This window comes from Scardinius erythrophthalmus (assembly GCF_964197995.2).
Source record: "Scardinius erythrophthalmus genome assembly, chromosome: 2".
In the NCBI taxonomy this organism is placed as follows: Eukaryota; Metazoa; Chordata; class Actinopteri; order Cypriniformes; family Leuciscidae; genus Scardinius; species Scardinius erythrophthalmus.
Window position 1 is genome coordinate 5,490,648 of NC_138222.1, and position 24,103 is coordinate 5,514,750.

The 24,103-nt window shown below is 35.8% G+C and overlaps 2 protein-coding genes across 2 annotated transcripts in view; one reads left to right on the forward strand and one right to left on the reverse strand.

Moving 5' to 3' along the window:
- The window catches only part of LOC308687271 (apoptosis regulator BAX), a 423,052-nt gene that overhangs the window by 358,276 nt on the left and 40,673 nt on the right, over positions 1–24,103 (forward strand). The window lies entirely within an intron of this gene.
- ano1a (anoctamin 1, calcium activated chloride channel a) overlaps positions 1–24,103 on the reverse strand; it is a 52,936-nt gene that overhangs the window by 21,570 nt on the left and 7,263 nt on the right. The window contains exons 3-11 of the mRNA XM_081359720.1: positions 21,354–21,665; positions 14,313–14,411; positions 14,066–14,217; positions 12,574–12,628; positions 11,553–11,604; positions 9,250–9,305; positions 9,110–9,151; positions 3,839–3,903; positions 1,051–1,185 (exon numbers count right to left, since the gene is read on the reverse strand). Of these exons, the coding sequence (XP_081215846.1) occupies positions 1,051–1,185; positions 3,839–3,903; positions 9,110–9,151; positions 9,250–9,305; positions 11,553–11,604; positions 12,574–12,628; positions 14,066–14,217; positions 14,313–14,411; positions 21,354–21,665 (968 nt within the window). The remainder of the gene's footprint in view (positions 1–1,050; positions 1,186–3,838; positions 3,904–9,109; positions 9,152–9,249; positions 9,306–11,552; positions 11,605–12,573; positions 12,629–14,065; positions 14,218–14,312; positions 14,412–21,353; positions 21,666–24,103) is intronic.

Below are 24,103 nucleotides of genomic sequence, written 5' to 3' on the forward strand. Positions count from 1 at the left end.
GTTTAGTGTTTTGCACTAAACCTTAATCACTTTTAGCCATCACTGTATCTTGGGTAAATAGTTGTGATACCCAGATAATTATGGTAATATAGCCTAATATGAGAATGTCTAAATAAATTACAAATAAAAACTAAAATCAATCATAAAAAAAAAAATGAAGGGGAAGCATTGTCTCATAAATTACGAACATTTCTGTCAATGGCAGGGAAAGAGTTAAAAGGAAGGGTGATGTGACACACTGGGAAACATGTCCCAAAGTTTGGAGGCAAATTTGTTCAGTGATCAAAAGTTTGTCAGTGATCTTTACTTTGTACTTTTGTCAGTTAAATAAACGTTAAAGAGAATGAACAATTCCCAGGTTTTGGATTTTAATGCATTTTATTTATGTCCCAACTTTTCTGGAAATGGGGTTGTATATACACACACACACACACACACACACACACACACACACAAATATCAGCCAATAGAGAGCAAATGTATTACCCAATTAATTACCCACAAACACATACACTGTTTTGTACAGACAATTATGCCTAGGTAGGCATCGCACTAGGTTTTGGAACAGCTTGTTTTCAGCAGTGGCATCTGTGGAATTAATGAACGGCGTCGTGAGACAGCCAGCGAACACTGAGTCACTCTCATTATACACTACATTACAGTCCATTACAGTCGCAGCATTTCAAACCCACTCTAAACTCCCTAATTGCCACGCACTTCAGCATCCAGACGTGTTTCTTGCAAAGTGCAGCAGTGGGTTCTTTCTGAAATGCCTAGGCATATTCTTCTTTAGAAAAGGCATTGCAAAAGAGTACACACTGCTGTCCGGAAACACTGTTGAGACTTGTTTCCAGTGCCAGTGGAATGAGTTTAAACTCCATGGCACAGATAAGAATGTGTCAATCAAAAGTATGTGACAAACACATATGTGATAATCAAACATAATTAAAAGGCAGAAAATGTATGTACAAAGCTATCAGTGGTTTAGGGAGGGGTCAAATGCAAGTTAGTGCAAATAAACCATCACATAAATTACATAAAGTTGTTGACCTGGGAATGTTGTCATCCACAGTGGCACAGCCGTACAGGAACACGATAACACCCACAACCGCTGCCGGGATAAGCATCTGAGTATACACACCCAGCCAGGCGAAGTACAGGCCCACTTTCTCACCAAAATACTTCCTGAGAGAGAATAAAGAAGAGGAATTAGCAAAATAAGTTAAAATCACTATCTAGCAAACATCAGAAAGAATACATCCTCTTCAGGACTCGACAATAAGGACTGTATGACTGTCGCTTGGGATGGTTGACGCGACTGTCTCAGTGCTGCATCGCGAGAGTTTATTATTTGCACGTGTTTTTAAGCCTTGCCTATTTAAATAGTCCAGCCCAAGAAGATGCGAAAGAGAACTCAATTCAATAGTGTGAGAAGTTTCGTGCGCGCACCCAGAAAGCCGCTTCTCAGAAAGCGTGCAAATGCTGAATTGAGCTCTCTTTCACGTCTTCTTGCACTTGAGCAGACATTTCCACACAAAATTACGTCAAAAAATGCTGGTCTTGGTGAGCATACTAGTAAACATAGGCCCGGTTTCACAGACAGGGCTTAGATTAAGCTAGGATTAGGCCTTAGTTCAATTAAGGCATTTAAGTAGCTTTTATAAACGTGCCTTAGAAAAAAATGACTGGTGTGCATCTTGAGACAAAACAATAGCCGCGTTTCCATTACCCTTCAAATTGCACAAATTGAAATTGCGCATTGAAAATACGCTCAATGGAAACACGTCAATTTCGCAAAAACTCCCATTTATCACAAAAAAAAGTTTTTACGTTCGCATGAGGGGGTTTTTCAGGCAATTCGAAAAAGAAATATTTCTCAAAACTGCAATGGAAACAGTTTTCGTGCATTTACAGTCACCTGACGTAGATGACGCGGTGTGTTTGGACAGAATACGAGACAGAGTTCTTTATTAAATTAATAAAACACAAAAGAATTACAGGAATACTGGATTCTAAACCTCAAAGAAATGCCACAATCAAGACCTCGAAGCAGAAATGAGGGAGAAACACTTCATATACAGCTCACAGTATAAGGGTCTTTCCTTGCCATTAATTCTTGGATAACACGCCTACATTTTCTTCCATTAATAATAATAATGTCTAGTGCGGTACGTGGCTGTGATATATATAAACCTACCAACGTCCGTTGCCATGATTTTTGGTATGACTGATCGCGAGAGGAAAAAGTTAAGTTTTAGTCGCATAACATCGGTTAATGGAAACGGCGTCATTTCGCAATAGTTTTTTATTGATATTTAGAAAAAACGAAAGAAAAAAAACGCAAAAGTTTAGCGCAAATCTGTAATGGAAACACGCCTAATGACATTGACCTATTTTAAGATATATCAGTGCAAGCTGCTTTCAGTTAAAACAGCTCAAAACAGCTCAAACATGCATTTTCGTCTGGGACTATCTTAAGCTGTCTTGTCTGTGAAACCGAGGGATAGCATAAACAGTTGAGACATAAAACGCACGTGTAAAACTATATTGGATCCGTGCAGCTTTTAAAGTGACATCAGCCTAGTAAACCTGCTGCTGTCTTTGGTTTAATGTTAATCAAACAACGAAGGACAAAGAAAAAGAAAATCACTCACTGCTCTTGACTGAATAACTTTTGTAACTTTAATAAGGATTCATCTATATTTAATTTATACAGTGAAGACTATGCAATGCTATTTTATATTTGATTAATCATTCTCTCTAGCTGAAAATTACTACAGTTAAACTTACCTGAAAAACATGAAAAGCAGTGTTTAATTTATTTGTATGTTTTTTCTATTGTATGTGTGCTATTGCTCCAAATTTGATTGTTTGTTCTTATTTTATTAATGACAGTTTAAAAATATGCTGACTATAGACTATAACTAGGCCTATTTTATTTGTTTATTACTTTCTTGTGGTGGGGCCAGTAAACATTTTGTCAGGGCAAGTAAAAATTCTAGTAGAAAGTATAAAATATCTGAAGGTCTGGCTACGAGAGAGCAACACTAAGCCAAATGTTAATGGTTTGTTGATTCTAAAAATGTCATGTTAAGTAATGACAAAAGTAAAAAATAATAATTATGTAATAATAATAATAATAATAATAATAATAATAATTATTATTATTATTATATATTTATTATTATATATTATATATATATTACACATAATTTTACAATTGCAATAGGCAGTAAAGCAGTTGTTTAAATAATATATTTCCATTCAAATAAATAAATATATAATAATAATAATAATAATAATAATGTATTACCTTGACATTTTTAACTGTATGCCCCCTCTTCATAATAACAAAATATTTTTTTATTCAGAAAATTAAAACATGCTCATCATAGAAGAAGTGTATTCAATTCATTGTATGTATTAATAGCATTTTTATGTATTTCTTAAAATAAATTAATAGATCCAGAAAGAAAAATGAGTGTCATGTCATTAACATCATCCTAACAGGTCAGTCACGACAATAACAGTACATTAGTCCAGTAAACACACACGTCTTGGTCATTTCTGCAGACATCGCTCATCCTATGCGAAACCGAGTGTGTCCTTTAAACAAATCCTGTCTGAATAGGACTTTTGACTGATCTGATTAATGCATATCATTATTATGTATTTCTAAAATCTCTCCTCTTGCTTCATAATACCCGGGCAAACCTGTCTCTGACAGCATTCAGCATCAGATAGTATATATTTATATATATATATATATATATATATATATATATATATATATATATATATATATATATATATATATATATATATATATATATTATACCTGATCAGTCCGATGGGCTGGTACTTGTAGAATATGCTGTAACTCGCCCACTCTTCATACAAGATCTGCAAAGACAGAACTAAAATTACATTCATTCTGGAATAACGATACATGCAGCGTGTCTGAACTACAGTGAGTGCATGTCTTAGAGCTTTAAATAACTGATTGATCCAGTGACAGCTGATGAAAAGGACAAATGAAGCCTGTCTCTACCATCCTGTTACTAATTTCTCAGTGTAATGACTTCGATTTGTTGTGCCTGCAGGCATGTAATGTTATAGTTACATAATGTAAACATTATGCATGTAAATATTAAGATTATATGACAAATAATCTACTAATAACACATCCAACAGCGATACCAGTGAATAATGTTTTAAAAGCAGAAAGGGTCTGTTTTGTTTCCTTGAGCTTGTCGAGTTCACATTGAGGTCTTAAAGCATGCCGTGAATGTGTAAGGAATAGCAAAATACAGTCAAAAACTGCCTGACTATCACGTTTACTGTCCACAAATCTCCTCAAATGGGTCAAAATGGTGGAAATGGATTGATTAATCACCAAGTGAACAAGCGGTTATCACTCAATTAAATATACATTACATCTCCATGCATGCAACCATTAGTGCATTGATTAGTTTTGTTTTGTTTTGTTACAATAACAATAGCCAGTGGTAACAAATAAAATACTTGTTACATATTTTAGAAGCAATGTAGAAATGTAAAAAAAAAAACAAAAAAAAAAACCTTAAACATGATATGCACGTTATTTTAAGAAATATTACAGTAGTATCAATTCACAGATGGATCAACAAACGGAGCTACTGGCCATTTTCCCAGTTTCGTATATATTAAATAACATATTTTTTTATGTGTAATAAATGTGATATTTTGCCGCTGTAGTTGTTACATCAAAGTTTCCCACAAATGCACACTGCAATTCATCATTGCATGCATTAAAATGAACAAATAATGACAGCTCAATCATAACTCCAGGTAAAAAGAGCTGCTAACCCCGCTTTGAAATTACGAATGGGAAACGTTCCTTCCCCCGGGGTTAAGCGCAGTGTGAAAAGCCCAAATCAGGGTGAGTAATTGATGACAGAATTTTCATTTTTTGGGTGAACTAAATGTATTCCTTATGTGCTATAAAATGCAAACCTGTGAGAGAAGTGAACTCTAAAGACATTGTGTAAGACTCTGGCCCTGTTTACACCTGGTATTAAGATGCGTTTTGGTCGATCAGATCACATATGAACGAGGCTAAATACAGGTGTAAACTGGGTCTAAAATTTTTTGGGATTGTCCATTTCCAGAGTTAGTTCAAAACACATTTCTTTTTTCGTAGTGTAAACGCTCATGTGGTCGAATGTGTTCAAACAGCCACAAAAGACTAGCCTGGAAACCTAGCCTGGGTGCCAGCCCGAACCCCGCCCACAACATTTTTTGGTCGGGAAGTTCGGTCTGGACTCGATCCATTGAGGAGTAATTATGCTCGGCTCCTAGAAGGCCGAGCCAATCAAATTGCCAGGGCGGGCTTTAATCGATGATGGACAGATGGTCTGCAGTTACGTAATCACCCACGTCATCAAAGAGCGCTTGATTTGAATTAGTTTACAACAAAGACGACTGCAGCTGGAGAATTGAGATGTCACGAGTTCACACAAATAAGTCAGATAGAATCAATGCGCATATGACGTGCTGTCCGAGGAGAGGGCTGTGGGCTCGGTAGACATTCTGACTAGAATATGAGTATGACGAAGTCAGGCTACTGGAAACCCAGACCTAAATCTGAAAGATTAATGTTCTGGCGTCGACTAATGAAGATCGGCCAGCTCGAGGAGCGGCACCAAGCATGCATTTGAAAATCTCACTGCACGCAATTGGATAACACTACGACCAATCACAACAATAAACCCCATACGCTTAGCTACCAGCGGAGCTAACTGGTAGATTAGACTCTTGCCGTATCCAGTCGGCAAAACAGCAAAATGCCCTTCTTGCAAAGGAAGGATTCGAGCGGCGTCTTCTGTTCCTCTTTTAGATAAAAAGCCACGTCTAACTCGTTCATTGTAGCGGCCAAAGCCGTTTCAAACAACTGGTGTTCATCCATAGCCATCTTGCAATGTTTACTAAAGACTTCGACGTCTCAGCGCTGTCGTCATCGGTTTAGCTCGCCTCTGGCCCGCCTATATCAGATAAGCCGATGTGATTGGTGCAGCTCGGATACAAAGGCATATTTAATGAGCATCATTACTCAACACCAGAGTAACTCGCTGAGCAAATTCAACTTGTGCTCTCGCGAGAACTCTGGATTTCCAGGGTAACAAAAGACCCAAGTTTGGTTTGAAGATGAAAAATGTACCAAGCACAATGTTCTCTCACCATTCCTGATTTCTAACACACACTCACAGCGTCCGGCTTGTCTTGCTGCTGTCAGAGCAGAAATTAAAGCTTTATTTCCGTCTTCTTCGGTTGCATTCATATGTAAATTGCATGAGCTTATTTGGTCCATTAGATCGAAGGAAAAAGCCCACTTATTTACCCGTCCATAAACCCTCCCCTCGAAGAAATCAGGACAAGTGGAAAGTGGACAAAAGAGACGGATTAAAACACCAGGTGTAAACAGGAATGCGTCTCCCTCGTCTACTTGTGAACCGATCGACCAAAACGCATCTTAATACCAGGAGTAAACAGAGCCTTTGTTGCTCACGCTTGTATGCTCCAATAATAGAAATCACATGAGACAGTCTGGAAAAGTATGTGATTGAATAAATAAGCCATCATTGGTGGGAGCATAAAAACAGCTCAACAAAACCGCACTTCACATATTTTTGGTGCATTTGCTAAAGAAAATAAGGCAAGCTTTTTAAATGTGTATATAGTATCTACATAAAAAACATGTTTTAAGAGTGGAATCAAGTCCACTCCAAAAAGAAGAAATGTACATCAGGTGTTCTTTGCTTTTTTATGTTTTTAATTCATTTATGAAGCCACTGCAAACATTATCAATACATATTATATTGTTATTATAATGCCATCATATTCAATTAGCAATTAGCTTAATTCGCTGTAAATAGAAAAGCCTGACATTATCACTGCTAAATTCCTTAAAGTATTGTGCTATTCCTTCATGTTTCTCACTGACACGCACACAACTCGTGAAGATCGCGGCTTAAAGAAAATCCCGAGCTTCCTACTCGTATTTATGACATTGTGGTGGCGTTCATGCGCGCTCAACTCGTAAACACGATCTTTACGAGATGACTTGAACGCACAGTGTGTCATCAACACACTACAACACACAACTCTCTCCAAGGGACCGCAAGGTTTGTTGTGAAAAGACTGAAACATTTACTCTTTTTCAGTTCTTGAAAATAGCGGTGCTGAATTATTTAGAGAAGGGCTCCACTGCCCACTAAGACTCAACAGTGCGCCTGCAGGAGTGCGGATCACAGATGGCTGACGTGGGAAATGATCCTGTTGCCTTGGTGACCTGACAGTTATTGGAGGTTTTTCTGCAGGCGAGTCCAGAGTCCCACCAGGTCTCCGCTATTACAGCTATAGGTCTAGATCCTGGAGCCCATTTATGGTGTTTAGTTATATCAAGTGGTCAATATGAGATTCAATGAGCAGATTTGTTAGAGCATGCCATAAAAGAGTCAACACAGGTGAAAATAAATGTGTGATAAAACCAGTTCTGGAGAACAGAATCAATGATAGCATCTCTTCCCGCTACAGATGGTAAAGTGAAGACCAACATAGAAATACTCATTATTTTTTATGGCCTATTGAATATTGCTGGAAACCTTTCCCGCCGGCTCCATTCGGGCCATGTAGATCCTCTGAGTTACGGACACATTATCTCCAAAGGAAGCTTAGTGTTTTAGGTTATCGTGCAAAATTTCAAAACTTGAGATGTTTCACTGAGATTTCGGGACAAAACAGGCTATGGAATAAAATTATTTCTGATTAACCTGTTAAAAATTTTCCGAAATATATTTGAGTTTGGAGGAAATGTCCTGTTATACACATGAAATGTCCAAAAATGTGTATATTGACAGACATATTTATATAACTATTGCCAACTGAAAAAAAAAACTAGAAATTTATTACAATTAAGAATGAATTGAGGTAGTTATATTACAAAATTAACTACATCATAATTAAGTAAAAGGCATATATATTTTTAATTATATTATATATATATATATATATATATATATATATATATATATATATATATATATATATATATATATATATATATATATATATATACCAGGACAGATAGAGATAGAGATATAGTGTTTTTTTACTATCATTGAGATACTATTATAGTTTTTATGAATACTTTGAGTCGTTTTTTTTTTATATATACTTTTCATTTTCATTTTAAAGCTTTAATTTTGATGTGTGTTTTTGTTATTTTTAATATGTCTATAATATATAGTTTTTATTAATTTTATTGTAGTTTTAATTATTTAGCACACCATGTTAAACTAAATAAAAATTAGAAATATTGCCTTGGCAGCTAGTTGAAATAAAATAAGTTATATGTTTTTTAATTTTATTTTATTTCAAGTAACAAAAATGTTTTTTAATGGTTTCAGTTTCAGATTTAAACTATTTTTTTATATATATATTAAATTAGGGTTAGTAGTTTAAATCTGAAACATATATACATATATAGATACAGAATAAAGAATGAATTGAGAAAGTTATATTACAAAATTAACTACAACATTAAAATTTATTAAAAGGCATATACATTTTTAATTATATTAAAAATATAATTATAATTATATAATAATATTATATATATATATATATATATATATATATATATATATATATATATATATATATATATATATATATATATATATACAGTGTTTTCTTTTACTGTCATTGAGATACTATTATAATTTTCATGAATACTTTGAATAGTTTTTTATATACTTTTCATTTTAAAATAAGTTATAAGTTTTTTATTTTATTTCATTTCAAGTAACAAGAACGTTTTTTGATGGTTTCAGTTTCAAATTTTAAACTATAATAACCCTGATTTTATATTATATATAAATTTAGGGTTATTATAGTTTAAATATGAAACCATTACCCATGTATACTATATGTGATTTTAATTTGCATATGAAATGCTGCCATTTTAAAAACTAATGGCAGGTTCTGAACGTTTTGTTGCAAGAATCAGTGTGAAATACAAGTCCAAGATTTGAGTATGTATTCTAGTATATTTAAAAATGTATTTTACCTTTCTGTCATTTGTTTCAGCATGTACGCCGTCAATATCTCCCTGTAATTAAAATAATTAAATCAACACAAGAAATAGAACAAATCAACTAAAGAGAATTGGAAAGATGTAAAAAAGGAGTAAAATATGACGTGACTCACATCGTGTAAAGGGTAGGCCTCAGTGTAAACGCCACTGCCGAGGAGACTGCTGATTCCTGTCCACACCAAACACAAGCGCTTCACAGTTAGCTTTCTTAAACACAGAGTACAATACACTCAACCAGTCACTGTCCTCGGATATTATGGGAAGGTTTTGAAGACCGTGTTGTGTTGTTGAAATTCTGGTACACACTTTACACAACTAAAGGCCCCAATATACATCAAGCGAAATCAAAGAACGAACCGGTGTGACGTAATTCAGAACAAAATCAGGTCAAAAGTTTGTTTCAGGAGTTTGAAACCGCTTGCCAAAGCGTTTTACTGTCCGTAAAAGTTCACTCTGGCTGTTAAACACCTTCAAACTACCATTGGTCCGTGGCGATGTAATGTAATAAATGGATGTGGCTCTGAGGCTCCGCCTTCTTTTGTGGAAATCTTTTGTTCAGCAAGTAAAATCATAAACACTTGAGAGCCGCTTTATAGCAGAAACTGAAGTTGTAATTCTACTTGAATAAGAAACTGACACTGTTTTTCATGTTTAATACTGTAAAGCTGCTTGATTTTAAGCAATCTATTGTATAAAGTTCTATATAAATATACGTGACGTGATCGGAGAGCTGAACTGCAGAGCTGGTGCAAACATCCACATCGCCACGATCAGATGCTTTCTGAACTGCTGTTTTCTCACCGCTGTTATTTTAGTTGTTTTTTTCTTTTGTTACTGAGAAGAAAGTGCGTAGCACATATTTACATATTCATCTTAACGCCGCTCTCAGCAGTGTGGGATAATCTTTAAAAATATTAATTTTACCCCTAAACTAAGAACGAAAAATAACTTCACTGTGAGTATATCGGGGCCTAAATTGTACACTCGGTGCTTCAGTTGCAAAATAACAATATTCTAGCAATTGTATGGTGGCCGAGAGAGCTCAACACACTGCAACTGAAGAAAACACATGCAAATAGAAAAACACCCGGGTTCGTCACTTATTGGCGTCCCCTGGAAACGTTTCCGTTGTGGTCTGTGCTATTTACAGTGCGTTTCTGTATTTGGTTGTGTTGTGAGTATTGTGAGTACTTTCAAATAAAAAATTAAAAATTTCCTGATAATTTACTCACCCCGATGTCATCCAAGATGTTCATGCCTTTAATTCTTCGGTCGAAAAGAAATTAAGGTTTTTGAGGAAAACATTCCAGGATTTTTCTCCATATAATGGACTTCAATGGCAACCAACGGTTTGAAGGTCCAAATGCTTCAAAGGCTCGACACGATCCCAGCTGAGGAATAAGGGTCTTATCTAGCGAAACAATCAGTCACTTTATAAAAGTAAAATAAAAATTATATACTTTTTAACCACAAATGTCTTGTACCATCTTTGAGATGCGCCACACATTACGTCATCACGTTGGAAAGGTCACGCGTGACGTAGTCGGAAGTACCGACCCAGTATTTACAAGTTTGGAGTAGGAGGACCGCTCAAAGTTATTGTATGTTGAACGACACATATTTATATGTATTTGTGTCAGTTTATTGTTTAAAATGGTCCTTATGTGTGTGTGCATATCCTGGATGTTTAACGATGTCACGCGTGACCTTTCCAACGTGATGACGTAATGCGTGGCGCATCTCAGAGATGGTACAAGACAGGCATTCGTGGTTAAAAAGTAAATCATTTTTATTTTCTTTAGAAAATGACCGATCATTTCGCTAGATAAGACCCTTATTTCTTGGCTGGGATCGTGTCGAGAGTTTGAAGCTGCACTGAAACTGACATTTGGACCTTCAAACCGTTGGTTGCCATTGAAGTCCATTATATGGAGAAAAATCCCGGAATGTTTTCCTCAAAAACCTTCATTTCTTTTCGACTGAAGAAAGAAAGACATGAACATCTTGGATGACATTGGGGTGAATAAATTATCAGGAAATTTTTATTTGAAAGTGAACTAATCCTTTAATTTGCAGGTGTTTTTCTATTTGCATGCGTTTTCTTCAGTTGCAGCGCGTTGAGCTCTTTCGGCCACCGTACAATTGACAAGTTGATTTGGTTACACTATTTTCTTGTTACAATGTAATAATACAATTAAGCACTGAGTAATATTAAATATACTTACTATATTAGGGTTTGGTTCAGGGTTAATTGCATTTAATTGTAATTACGCACAATTTACTGTTATAACTATAGTAGGTACATGTAGCATTAAAGGACTGTAAATTAAAGTGATTTTTCAAAACATTTCAACAAACAACAAGGTGGATTTTGCAATAGTTTGTCTAGCAGAAGTAATAATAAGATGAAACTTACCCATGATATACTTAGCCCGTGTGCATTTTGTCCGTTTTAAAATTTCATACACCTGTTGATGATTAATAAATAGGTTTATAAAAGACGATTATAAATAAAGATTATTAGAAATAGTATTCCTGATTGGTGATACTAGACTTGAAATTTAACTAACATGACAACTAGATGAGTAAAGTTTGATGACAAACTTTGTTGTTGGCTTGACAAATCCTTGCCTGAAAGTTTGAAATAAGTTTAAGTTTGAAGATTTCACTCAGAGGTCAATAAAATGTTAACATGTTCTAACACATTGCTAACATGTTTTAGCATGATCTAACATGTTGCAGGCATGTTTCTACCACGAATCAGCATATTGCTGACGTTTTAACATGTTAATCTGACTTAGTATGGTGTTAGCATGTTGCTAGCATAATTTAGCACATTGTTAACATGTTTTAGCATGTTGCTAACATGATTTAACACATTGCTAACATCTTTCTACAAATAGATAGAGGTTAAATAATCAGAAAGAGTTCATGTTTGAAAGTTTTGACCCCCGTCAATGACAGTCTTTGGGATTTTTCGTAGTGTTGATTGTCTGATCAGTTAGAAAAGATTAGCAATCCGAGTCAGAACAGTCTGAAGGTCTGACCTGAGTTTTCTGGTCACAGCTAGAACGTTTTGAGCCACATTCATTTTACAATGTTGGCCTCAGAAGAAGCAGCTTAAATATTAGATCAGTATGTTAGCTTTGTCAAGCCAAAATGGCAAAATGTCAGATGATCAAAGTTCTTAATATAATTCGATACCTTTAAGAGACCTAAAATAGCAATGAATCTGCCAAAAATCAATATGAGGTTAAACGGCATTTCAAGAGGCAGCTGACAGATCAAGTGACTGAAATTATCGTCCACAAAAAGAACAACTTTGACGTCATTGACATTTTGGTGTGGAGACACAAAGGCCCTTTTGCTAATCAAATCGGGATAAATGACATCAGGTCTTAAATGTCACGTCACTTTCACAAGAGACTGGTACTTACTATTGAGCTCCTGGTTTTGCTGTTGAAGAAGGAGTTTCTGTCTGATAAATCAAAGCTGTGAAAAGAGACCAAAAGTCATTTCATTCAATGTTTTGTGCCTCTCAATTCAATTTTACAGGCAATAACATACCATGGGACTGTAAAACTGAAGCACATTTAGGGGCCATTCACACAGAATGCATTTTTCCATTTTTCCACTGTTTTCGAATGCATTTTTCGCTACTTTTCCAGTGTTTTTCAATGTAAACGTGCGCTAGACCTACGTCTTTAACCGTCTTTTGCATCCCCCAGAATATTTTGTTGAATGAATAACTGAACATACAATAAATCAAAAGAAAGAACAGACCCTCTGTTTTTAAACAACAACAACAAAAAGTTTTATTCTAGCTTCATGCATTCCTTTTTTATCAACACTTAATGTGGGTAAGCTTAAAAAAGGCAACATTTTGAGCACAAAACTGCAAAAAACGCATTTATGTCAAAGACTACGTCCGGATCAGTTTCAGAACGATGATCAAAACACAGATGGAGTAGATCGAGTCCATCAACACCCCAAAGCTTCACAGTCCTATCACTTGTCCTGGGTCACATTTCATTCAGTAACATTAGGCAGTTTTGATTTATACGCTGTTTAATGTTGATGATCACATTATTTTACATAGCTTATGTAAGCAGATGCATATCACTTGTTTCTGAAACATCACCTTCGCGTGATGTGTTTTGATCAGGAGATTCTGTACTCTTTCAGAAGATGCGTAATAGCGCCCCCTACCGTATAACAGTGAAAACACGGAAAGCCGAATTTTCGTCAATTGCGGGGAAAGAGTTAAAGATGCAGTCCGCAGTTTTTCCTCTTTGTCGCCCTCTCTGTTCAAAATCTGCAATTGCAGTTATTCACGGAAATTATCAACTTTACGTGGGTTGTGCCTCGGCACGGCACAGCGCGGATGAATCCAATGTTTTGAGGAGAATGTGCGGCTGTAAGTTGCCGGCGGTGTGGATACTGTCATTCGGCAATCACAGATTCTACTTTTTGGAAGTATGACCAACATAAGAATTTTCACCAGAAAATGTCGTCTGAACAAGTAAGTAACATCCACTTTTGTTCTGCCCAACTAAGGGGGAAAAAGCATTGCAGTAAATCACGCTGATTACATCTAACGATCGCTTATCATATCACGTCAAACCGTGCAAATTATACTTTGTTCTCAAATTGTTAATGTTAACAACATCAGCATTGCGTGACTACATTTAATGCCCTTCCGATATTCCGATATGCCTTCATATATATCCTTCATATTTCACTACATAAGCTTCACCAGAAATGTGAACGTTTCTAACAAACAAGTCTTTTTGACTTCTGACATTTGGCAAAATCATCTGTTATGATCTTCATTCATTCAAGGAATAGATAATTTACAACAGTTGGCAAAACTCTCTGAGGTCACCCTAAACATGATCTTAGCATGGCCGCGAATGACCACAGACTTACAGATGCCGTTTTTCTCGTGAGAACGGGTAGGAGAGGTGTTTCTCATTTTCCGTTCGGCGGTCCACAACTTTAGGTTGCAAGGGTGCAGTGACTTTCTGTATGAACATGTTGACCTTCTCCGCAATGCCGCTTCCATGACTGACTTCATATTTCTGAAAATGACATAACAGCACATCAGCGTATGTCAGTGTGTATAGAGTACACAGATTCTATTACAGATCACTTTATAAGATTGAAGAACAAATACCTTTATTGTTGGCATTTTGAGCTTCATAAACTCAGCTTCTCGACAAAGAACTTCCCAAGGCGCATGTATCTTCACGAATCCCACATCTGGGATTTTAGTCTGAAAAACAAAGATGAACAAACATGGCCTCAGCATATGAACATAACTCTACCAAATTCTTTAGATATATAAAGATGGTGCATTCATAGTACTGTGAATGGAAGAAAGTGCGATGCGCAATATGGCGGAATAAGTCCCGCCTTCTAAATAAAAGAGCCAATCACTGATTGGTAAAGTCATTGTGGCACTGCAGCATTGAAGGTCCAGCCTGAAAAATGCTCATGATTTGAGGGTTTTGAAACAAAATTTATGAGATCAGATTTCATTGGTGATTTCAAATATGAAATTTTATCATAAACTTGGTGAACAGATTTGAAGAATTTGATGATTTTCCATTCAAAGAGATAGAAGCTGTACTGGCTGGGCATGACTATAATAGCTGCCCGAGAGGCGTTTCAAAGTGACATGACTTGTCTTAAAAGGAATTTATCTCGACTCTCAGGATTAAAATCACTGAGGGAAAGAGGGTGATATCTGCAGATAATGTTATAGCAAATGTAACTGGCTTTTTGCATTTTCTGAAGAAAACGCGAGAGGTGTTTGCATGTGCAAAACGTGCGTTGCTCGCTGGCCCACAGCAAGTTAAAGAGCCCACCGGCATGTCTCTTTGATATTCTGACCCCTGCGTATTGGACAATCTTAGCGCCAGATTCACTAAACAGGGCAAATTACCATGAGAGTGCAATCACACAAAAGTGCAGATGGGAGTGAAAAGCTCTGCGCTTGATCTACTGACGACACGCAGATTTTTTCCGCAGAAAGAACACATTTCCATAATGACCAACACAATCTACCAAGAGCACCGCAAATTAGAGTCTGGTTTAAGACAAGCTTTTTTGGGGTGTTAAATAATGGCACAAAAACCAGTAAATTGACTAGAGCAAACCTTAGTAAATCACCTTGTGTGTTTCATTTAAATATTCTCCCATAAACTCTGCGTCTGAAAGTGAGACTCCAACAAATGCATATAAAGTAAACCTAAATTGGTAAATTAGGTTCCCAAGTAAATTGGGATCTATATGAGTTCAGAGATTCAGGTCAAATGATTGTGAAATAATGATTATGTTAAAACACAACCAACACCATCAGATCACCTTTTCTCTTTGTTCATCTGGCTGTTATAACTCATGTACAGCAGCCAAACAAAATCTAAAGTCAATGATTTCAATGACAAAGGTCAAGAGCCCAACTAAAACACACACCGATCACCATAATGGTGACTTAAAATTATGGTTTTCTCCTTCATTGATTCTGCTTGTTAACATCAGGTGTCTTCAATGTTGGCAATAAAACATTTTTTGTAAATTTTACTCATTTTAAATGGTTAACTTTTAAGGAATTAATTTGATTAATTATTACTCGATTCTAATTTGTTAAATTTAATTAATAATATTGCTTGTAATCTGTTGCCACAATTTTATTGATTAGATATAGCGTATTCATTTTTACAGTGTATGCAATCAGGTCAGCCGCAAAAATAACCCTGTCCACGCCTTTTAACGCTAAATTTCTTCAGTAAATCCTAACAGTAGGTTTTTAACACCAAAAGAGGGTTTGTGCTGGTGCAAGCTGTTGGTAAATCTGGTCCTAAGTCTGGAATTGTTCCAGTATGGTAGGCAATATTCCCAAGAAAGTAATAGCACAGCTCTTTTGACCGAGCTACAAAATTGTAGGCATCATTCATGTCTGTACGTCCAACAGTGTGAGATTAGTTATACAATTAAAACAGAATTTATTTCTTGGGTTAGACTCGAGGTTTGTTCAAATCACTAACCCCAAGTATGAGAGATATTAATAATGAATGATGCTTGTCATAGAGTAATGTGAAAGATAAGAAACAAGCAAACCATTCAGAAACGATTCACGAAATGAACAACATATTTTTACAAGTTTAACACACAAGGGGCTGGATCCGACAGGGCTTAGATTAAGCCAGGATTACGCCTTAGTCCAATTAGGACATTTAAGTAGCTGTTATAAACATGTCATAGAAAAAAAAAACATTATTGGTGTGCATCTTGAGACAAAATAATTGCACTGAAATATTTTAAGATCTATCTAAGAGTTAAAACAGCTCAAACATGCATTTTAGTCTGGGACTAGCTTAAGCCTTGTCTGTGAAACCGGGGGTTTCTTTCTTCACGAAGGACCTTTTGAGAGAAAATAAATTCACAGAAAAAAAAAAAAAAAAAAACTCAGGCATGAAGAGAAGGACTTCTCTCTTGGTTTTCTGAAGCTGAAAAGAGGGTTATGTAAGATTTGCTTCAAATGACCCACTCTTGTTATAACTCGCATCCCACACACGGGGTCTGACCCAGTCTGTTCAATCCCAGCCACTGCTTTCAGCGAAGAACAACACAAACAGGTATTTCTACTTTTATCCTATATTATATACACAAGCATTTATAAACCTAAATAAACTCCAATTAAATTAGAAATGACATCTTGACACCCAAGGCAAAGACATCCATTAACACTGACATGATTTCCTGAAAAGCAAATATATTTCAGAATGTTGTTTTACAGATATAACCTCATCTTGCCTAAAAAATGGACTTTTAGAATAACAGATTTTTAGAACATTTATATTTTAAATTAATCAAAATACCAGCCAACATGCCCTTCATAACTATTAATATATCTATCTATCTATCTATCTATCTATCTATCTATCTATCTATCTATCTATCTATCTATCTATCTATCTATCTATCTATCTATCTATCTATCTATCTATACACCATCATCGAGTCCATCTGTGATTACATGAAGAAACAGAAGAAACTGAGACAGACTAAATCCAGAAGAAGTGCGGGAACGTCTCCGAAGCCTGTAAAGCTCCCTGAAAAACTATGAGCAAGTGTACCTGGACAAAAGCCACTCTAAACGCAAAGGGTCGTTACACCATATATTGAATTTGAATTAGTTAATAGAAGTTAAATCATAAATAAATTCAATTTGAAATTTTATTTTTGAAAGCATTCTCACTTTACAGCATTTTAACACAAGTGCCAGTGCTTTTCACAGTACTGTAGCTTTGCAGGAAGGTTTCTTTAAGCGTCTCGGAGACGTTCCCGCAGTTCTTCTGGATTTAGTCTGTCTCAGTTTCTTCTGTTTCTTCATGTAATCACAGACGGACTCGATGATGGTGAGATCAGATCACACCGACTGTTGTCAGACTCCTTGTGCATACACAAATCTCACTGGATTATTACAATTAATGGCAAAAAAGAATGTTTGGAAATGTAAACTGATATTACTGACACACTACAGCAAAAGATATAAATACCTGACTTAAAACCTTAAAACTTAAATAGTTAAAAAAAAAATGGGGGGGGGGGGGTGATATTAACATGCCTAACACTTTTGCACAGTACTGTATATATATACACACACACTGTCTGTCTGTCCCTCACTTTCTGTTTAACCCTATTATACCATAATTTTCCCAATGGTTTGATCTTTCTGACATCCAGTTTAAGGGAGCGACATCATCTTTTTTGACAACATGGTTCAAAGGGAGTTAAGTTTTTCTAAAAGTCTTATCAGTGTTTTATTATGTTTACATTCATACTGGCCTTGTCAAGCTCAAAAGTTATGGGAAAAAACACAGTCATTCTCTTTTGTACAGCAAAAAATATTGGTTTTGGCACAAAAGCTGGGTCTGAGGTGGAATAACATGATTCTTATAGGTTCAGTAATAATAATAAGAATAATAATCATGCAATATAATTCAACTCAGAAAGAGATGAAGCAAAGAATGTCATGATATAAGACCCTGTGTGACATGAAATATGAAACAATAATCAGAATATTGAAGTGAACCCAAATTATTTTTATTCAGGAAACAATTCTCTTCTTTTTCAGAGAGCTGCTAATCTTAGTCCTTTAGACTAATACTTCAGTTTATTATCATCTGCACGATAAACACTTCACTTTGTTTATGATTAGCCCACTACGACCTCTTCACCAAATTCTGGTTTAGCGCTCTGTGAGAACATCTAGCAAAGTGGAGGAAGTTAAATCCCTGTAATCTGTGAACATCAAAGCAAATGGCCTGGGTTTATAGAAGTTAAGCTTGAAAGACAAGCCGCTAATCATAATAAAGTTGCAAATTAGTAACATTACACAGTAAAGTAAGTGCTAACTTGTTTCATAATTGCCAACAATCAAATCAACTTTGATTTTTCCAATCAGCAAGTACAGCATTAGCGGAATTGGGGAACATTTTAGAGAAATAATTTAATGTATCCTAAGGGTGACGTCTCTCTCTAACATCAAGCATGCAAAATGCTCGCAAGGTGTCTAGTTTTCCCACATTATTCTAGAAATAAGAATATATATCTTCAGCATTTCACTCTGAGAAATGTCACAGAGAAGATACTTGACAAATAAGACTTTAAGTGAAGTCCTCCACACCACTGAAGTGTTTCTAAACTGGGTCAACAACAGGGAATAATTATGCTGCTGTAATCAGAGTTAGGAAAAATTATTGGTCATAATACACATTTTAAAAGCGACCTATTATATACCCTTTTTTATAAGATGTAATGCAAGTCTCAGGTGTCCCCAGAATGTGTCCGTGATGATTCTGCTCAAATTACCCCACAGATCATTTATTAAACCATGCTGTAAGTGCCCCTTTTTGGCCTGTTTTTGTGTGTGTATCTTTAAATGCAAATGAGCTGCTGCATTCCAGAAGAGGGGGCGGAGCCTTCACAGCTCGTGTCTCGGATACCCCGGCAACAACAAACAAAACATATAGTTTGGTTTTGATTATCATCTGTGCCATGATTACGCTCACGTGACATTGTCGTTCTTCGTCATCATGAAAGTTTATTATTTGCATGCGTTTTAAAGCCATATAGTATGGAAGCTTGTTTCCGCCACTGAATAAAACATTTTAAAAGATAATTGCGACTTTTTATCTCACAATTGCGAGTTTACATCTCGCAATTCTGACTTTATTTCTCAGAATTGCGAGATATAAAGTCAGAATTGCGTGTTTTAAAGTCGCAATTGCGTGTTATAAAGTCAGAATTCTGAGATATAAAGTCAGAATTGCGTATATCACGCAATTCTGACTTTATATCTCAGCATTCTGACTTTATATCTCAGCATTCTGACTTTATATCTCAGAATTCTGACTTTATATCTCAGAATTCTGACTTTATATCACGCAATTGGGAGATATAAAGTCAGAATTGCATGATATAAAGTCGCAATTGCGTGTTATAAAGTCAGAATTCTGAGATATAAAGTCAGAATTGCGTGTTATAAAGTCAGAATTCTGACTTTTTTTCTCGCAATTGCGACTTTATATCACGCAATTCTGACTTTATATCTCAGAATTCTGACTTTATATCTCAGAATTCTGACTTTATATCACGCAATTGGGAGATATAAAGTCAGAATTGCATGATATAAAGTCGCAATTGCGTGTTATAAAGTCAGAATTGTGAGATATAAAGTCAGAATTGCATGATATAAAGTCGCAATTGCGTGTTATAAAGTCAGAATTGTGAGATATAAAGTCAGAATTGCGTGTTATAAAGTCAGAATTGTGAGATATAAACTATTCTGAGGTAAAAAAAAAAAAAAAGTCCGTCTTTTTTTCCCCCCTTAGAATTGGACTTTATATCTCACAATTCTGAGAAAAGATGTCAGAATTGCGAGATATAAACTCGCAATTATGTGTTATAAAGTCAGAATTGCGTGATATAAAGTCAGAATTCTGAGATATAAAGTCAGAATTGCGTGATATAAAGTCGCAATTGCGAGAAAAAAAGTCAGAATTCTGACTTTATAAGACGCAATTGCGACTTTATATCTCGCAATTCTGACTTTATATCTCAGAATTCTGACTTTATATCACGCAATTCTGACTTTATATCTCAGAATTCTGACTTTATTTCACGCAATTCTGACTTTATATCTCGCAATTGTGAGATAAAAAGTCGCAATTATCTTTTATTTTTTTTATTTTGTGGCGGAAACAAGCTTCCATAATATAGTGTAAACTTCACATATGTGGTTTTCTGAGCACACACATCCGAAGCGTGAGCACTTAAGTTCACAAAAGTTCACTCAAACAACAGCTGTGAAAGAAATCACGTGTATATCAGATCTGTGCATTAAAGTGGCAGCAGCCGAATGTACAGTACATGCTGTTAATGTGAATCAAACAACAACAGAAAAACAGAAAATCGCTCACTACTCTTGACTGGATAACTTTAGTAGCTTTAATAAGAAGGAATTTCGTACTTGAATGCTGCTGTTAAAAGGCATAGCAATACAAGATATGCATGTACAAAAATATGCTCAGGATTGGGTGCTCGACAAAAGAAATTTAGCTTATTTTGGAGCTTTGGTGTGCCGACTTTTTTCAGTTTTTTCTAACGAGGACATAAACCTGACAGACAGTTTACGGCATTGGTCATAGTCAATTCCAGCGCAAGTCCTCAACGTTTTGAAGTGCATGCTAAGTAGATTAGCAGCGCTGAAAATAGTGTCTTCTCAACATGATGACACACGAACCAAACTCTTCCAATCTCAGCTACAACTACAGTGTTTGAGGGCGGGCCAAAGTACTAGATGTGGTTCACTGTCAGCCAATGAGCTAGCATTATGCAAATGTGTTATATTGTTACACGGATATGTAACATGAAGTGAGACTGGAATTGATGGCGACTCGTTTCAGCAGTTCAGAATCGAGTCTTTCTTTTGCTTTCTCAAACTTTGCAGACCTTTAACATTCACAAACCGCTCTATGACACACTGCATGAAAGGTGCAACTCGAAAAAGCATAATAGGGGAACTTTAACCATCTGAAGGAGTTAAAAATGTGCTTATTATGTTAGTGACCTATGAATAGTGCTGAATCCTCAAAATTTCTTGCTAAATTCATGTCAAATGAGATTATGAATCCCGGATGGCACTCACCCCTTCCTCTTTCTCAATCTCGAGGCCCATTTCACGCAGGTTCTCCTCAAACTCGTCCCGGCGGAGGCGCAGGTCGTCCTCGTGGTAATCCAGCCTCTGCTCTTGGGCTGCGAGTTCGGGGTCCACGTGGGCCGGTGAGCCGGTCCGGTTACGCCCGCGTAGGCAGCAGGAACGGGACTTCTGTTTGCGAGCGCTATGGGGCTTCTGGACGTGATAGGTGAGCACGTAATCTATCCGCCTCAGGCCATCCTGGAAGTACGGCCACAGATTCGAGTCTTTCGGTCTCTCGTCTGACTGTCGAGGTTTCCGGAGCTGGGAACAAAATCAGTATGTGAAAGAGGATTATATGCATTTTGTGATCATACATAAGTACACAATTTATTAAATCAACTCTTATCTGATGTTTTTCTTTTGATATATTTGATTCGTTTTTAAATTGTATTGAATGCCGATATTTTGTTATGTCTGTTGTGCAGCACTTTGGTCAGCATTCAGGTTATTTTAAGGAAGTAAAGAGATTTAAAAATGATATGGACAGAAGCAATAATGGGATAAATAAATAAATAAATAAATAAATAAATAAATACCATTAATCTTGGTAAGATTTAGTAACCTTTGTCAATTCCAAACAGACGTAAGCATGCCTGTGCATCTTGAATTTCCTTCGGGATTAAAGTATCAAATCAAATCAAATCAACAGACTTCTTACTAACGTGCCAAACGATTTCCTACTTTATGTGAAGGGTGTGGTAGATTTCTGGTCCTATGTTTCTGTCCAATTCTTTATTATATTCCACCTTACCATGTTGAGACAACTATAACTGAACCATTCACAGACTGATTTTCCAGAAGATGGTAAACACTGTGGCTCTGTTGGTTTGAGTGCAGTGAGTTTGGGGCGTTGGTTGTTTGAACAAGGACACATAGAAACACAGAGGCAAGAGAGCGACTACCCACCAACCAAATCCCAGTTAACAAATTACCTGTTTGCTTGTTTGTTTGTTTGTTTGTTTGTTTTACATCATGATGTTGAAACCTATGCATTTACACTACTGTTTAAAATGTTGGGGTCAATTTGATTACTACATTGCTGGATACAAATACTTGTATCCAGCAATGCATTAAATTGATCAAAGGTGAGATTAAAGTTTTTTATATCATTACAAATAATGCTGCTCTTTCTATATACACCAAAGAATCCTGAAAATAAAAATGTACCACAGTTTCCACAAACATATGAAGCAGCACAACTGTTTACAGCACTGATAATATGAACCACATATGTGACCCTGGACCACAAAACCAGTCACATGGGTCAATTTTTTGCAGTTGAGATTTATACAACATCTGAAAGCTGAATAAATAAGATTTCTATTGATGTATGGTTTGTTAGGATAGGACGATATTTGGCTGAGATACAACTACTTGAAAATCTGGAAACTAAGGGTGCAAAAACTCTGAGAAAATCTCCTTTAAAGTTGTCCATTTATGTTGGCGATTGTGCTGCATCCACTCACAAAAATAAATGTTTTATATATTATTTACGGTAGGAAATTTACAAAATATCTTCATGGAACATGATCTTTACTTAATATCCTAATGTTTTTTGAATAAAAGAAAAATCGATAATTTTGACCCATACAATGTATTGTTGGCTATTGCCACAAATATACCCGTGCGACATGTGACTGGTTTTGTGATCCAGGTGACACTGAAGACTGGAGTAATGATGCTGAAAATTCAGCTTTGATCACTGGAATAAATTACATTTCACAATATATTCACATAGAAAACAGTCAAATTAAATTGTAATAATATGTCACAATATTCCCTATTAACTGTATTTTTATTTTACTTCTACAACAGTAGTGTATATTTGCATTCCAGTCTACAGATTACAGAACCTTTAAAACTATTTGTGGATGCCTGAAAGCATGTACAAGTGGAATTGTCTTACAGAGAAACAGAGAACATTTTCTTCAAAACCAATGATGACAAGGTGACACTGAGTGAAAGTCTAATTTTCATTTTCAACAAATGAGTGCAATAATACATTTATCAGGGCAGGGAAGCAATCAGCCCGTTATCTTAAACTTCCCTCCAGCTCAGATTTAATGTGTGTTCCTCAATGCCACACACAGGAGTCTTTTGTGTAATTTATCACTAGATATACCTAGTTTACTGCAGACAACGTGTTTTAGAAAATTCATTGCGCTTTGCTTAAAGCCAAACTCAGCAACTCTACGCTTCATGTATAATCCCTTGTGAGGTTTGAACCCGGGACCTTTGGGTTTCCAGACCAGTTATTTAACCACTTGCCATGCCACTTCTGTGTATTGAGGAAGTGAGAACCACAATGCTGAGATTTACAACAGTACCAACAAACAAATCACGTTAGCTCAGAATAGGAAGTCAAATAGGCAAAAAACATTTCTCAAGTTCTCCCCTGTGCTTAACTGTAATTGACAGGAAACTACTGCATCTTCTAATTAGTCATATTCATGAAACTAGTGTGATTAGTCTTGACTCAAACAATTATAATTAATGAGATTATATTATAATTGAGACTTCCTTCCCTACAAGGATGCAAAATTAAGTTTAGCGCTTGTCAAGTGCTTTTTTTTTTCAGCGGATGATTGTTAAAGGGGTCATGAACTGGCTTTTTTAATTATTTTATATTGTTGTCTGATGTCAACTTATGGCGTTCGCTTGGTTTTTACATTAAAAAACATAAAAATGAATGAGTAATA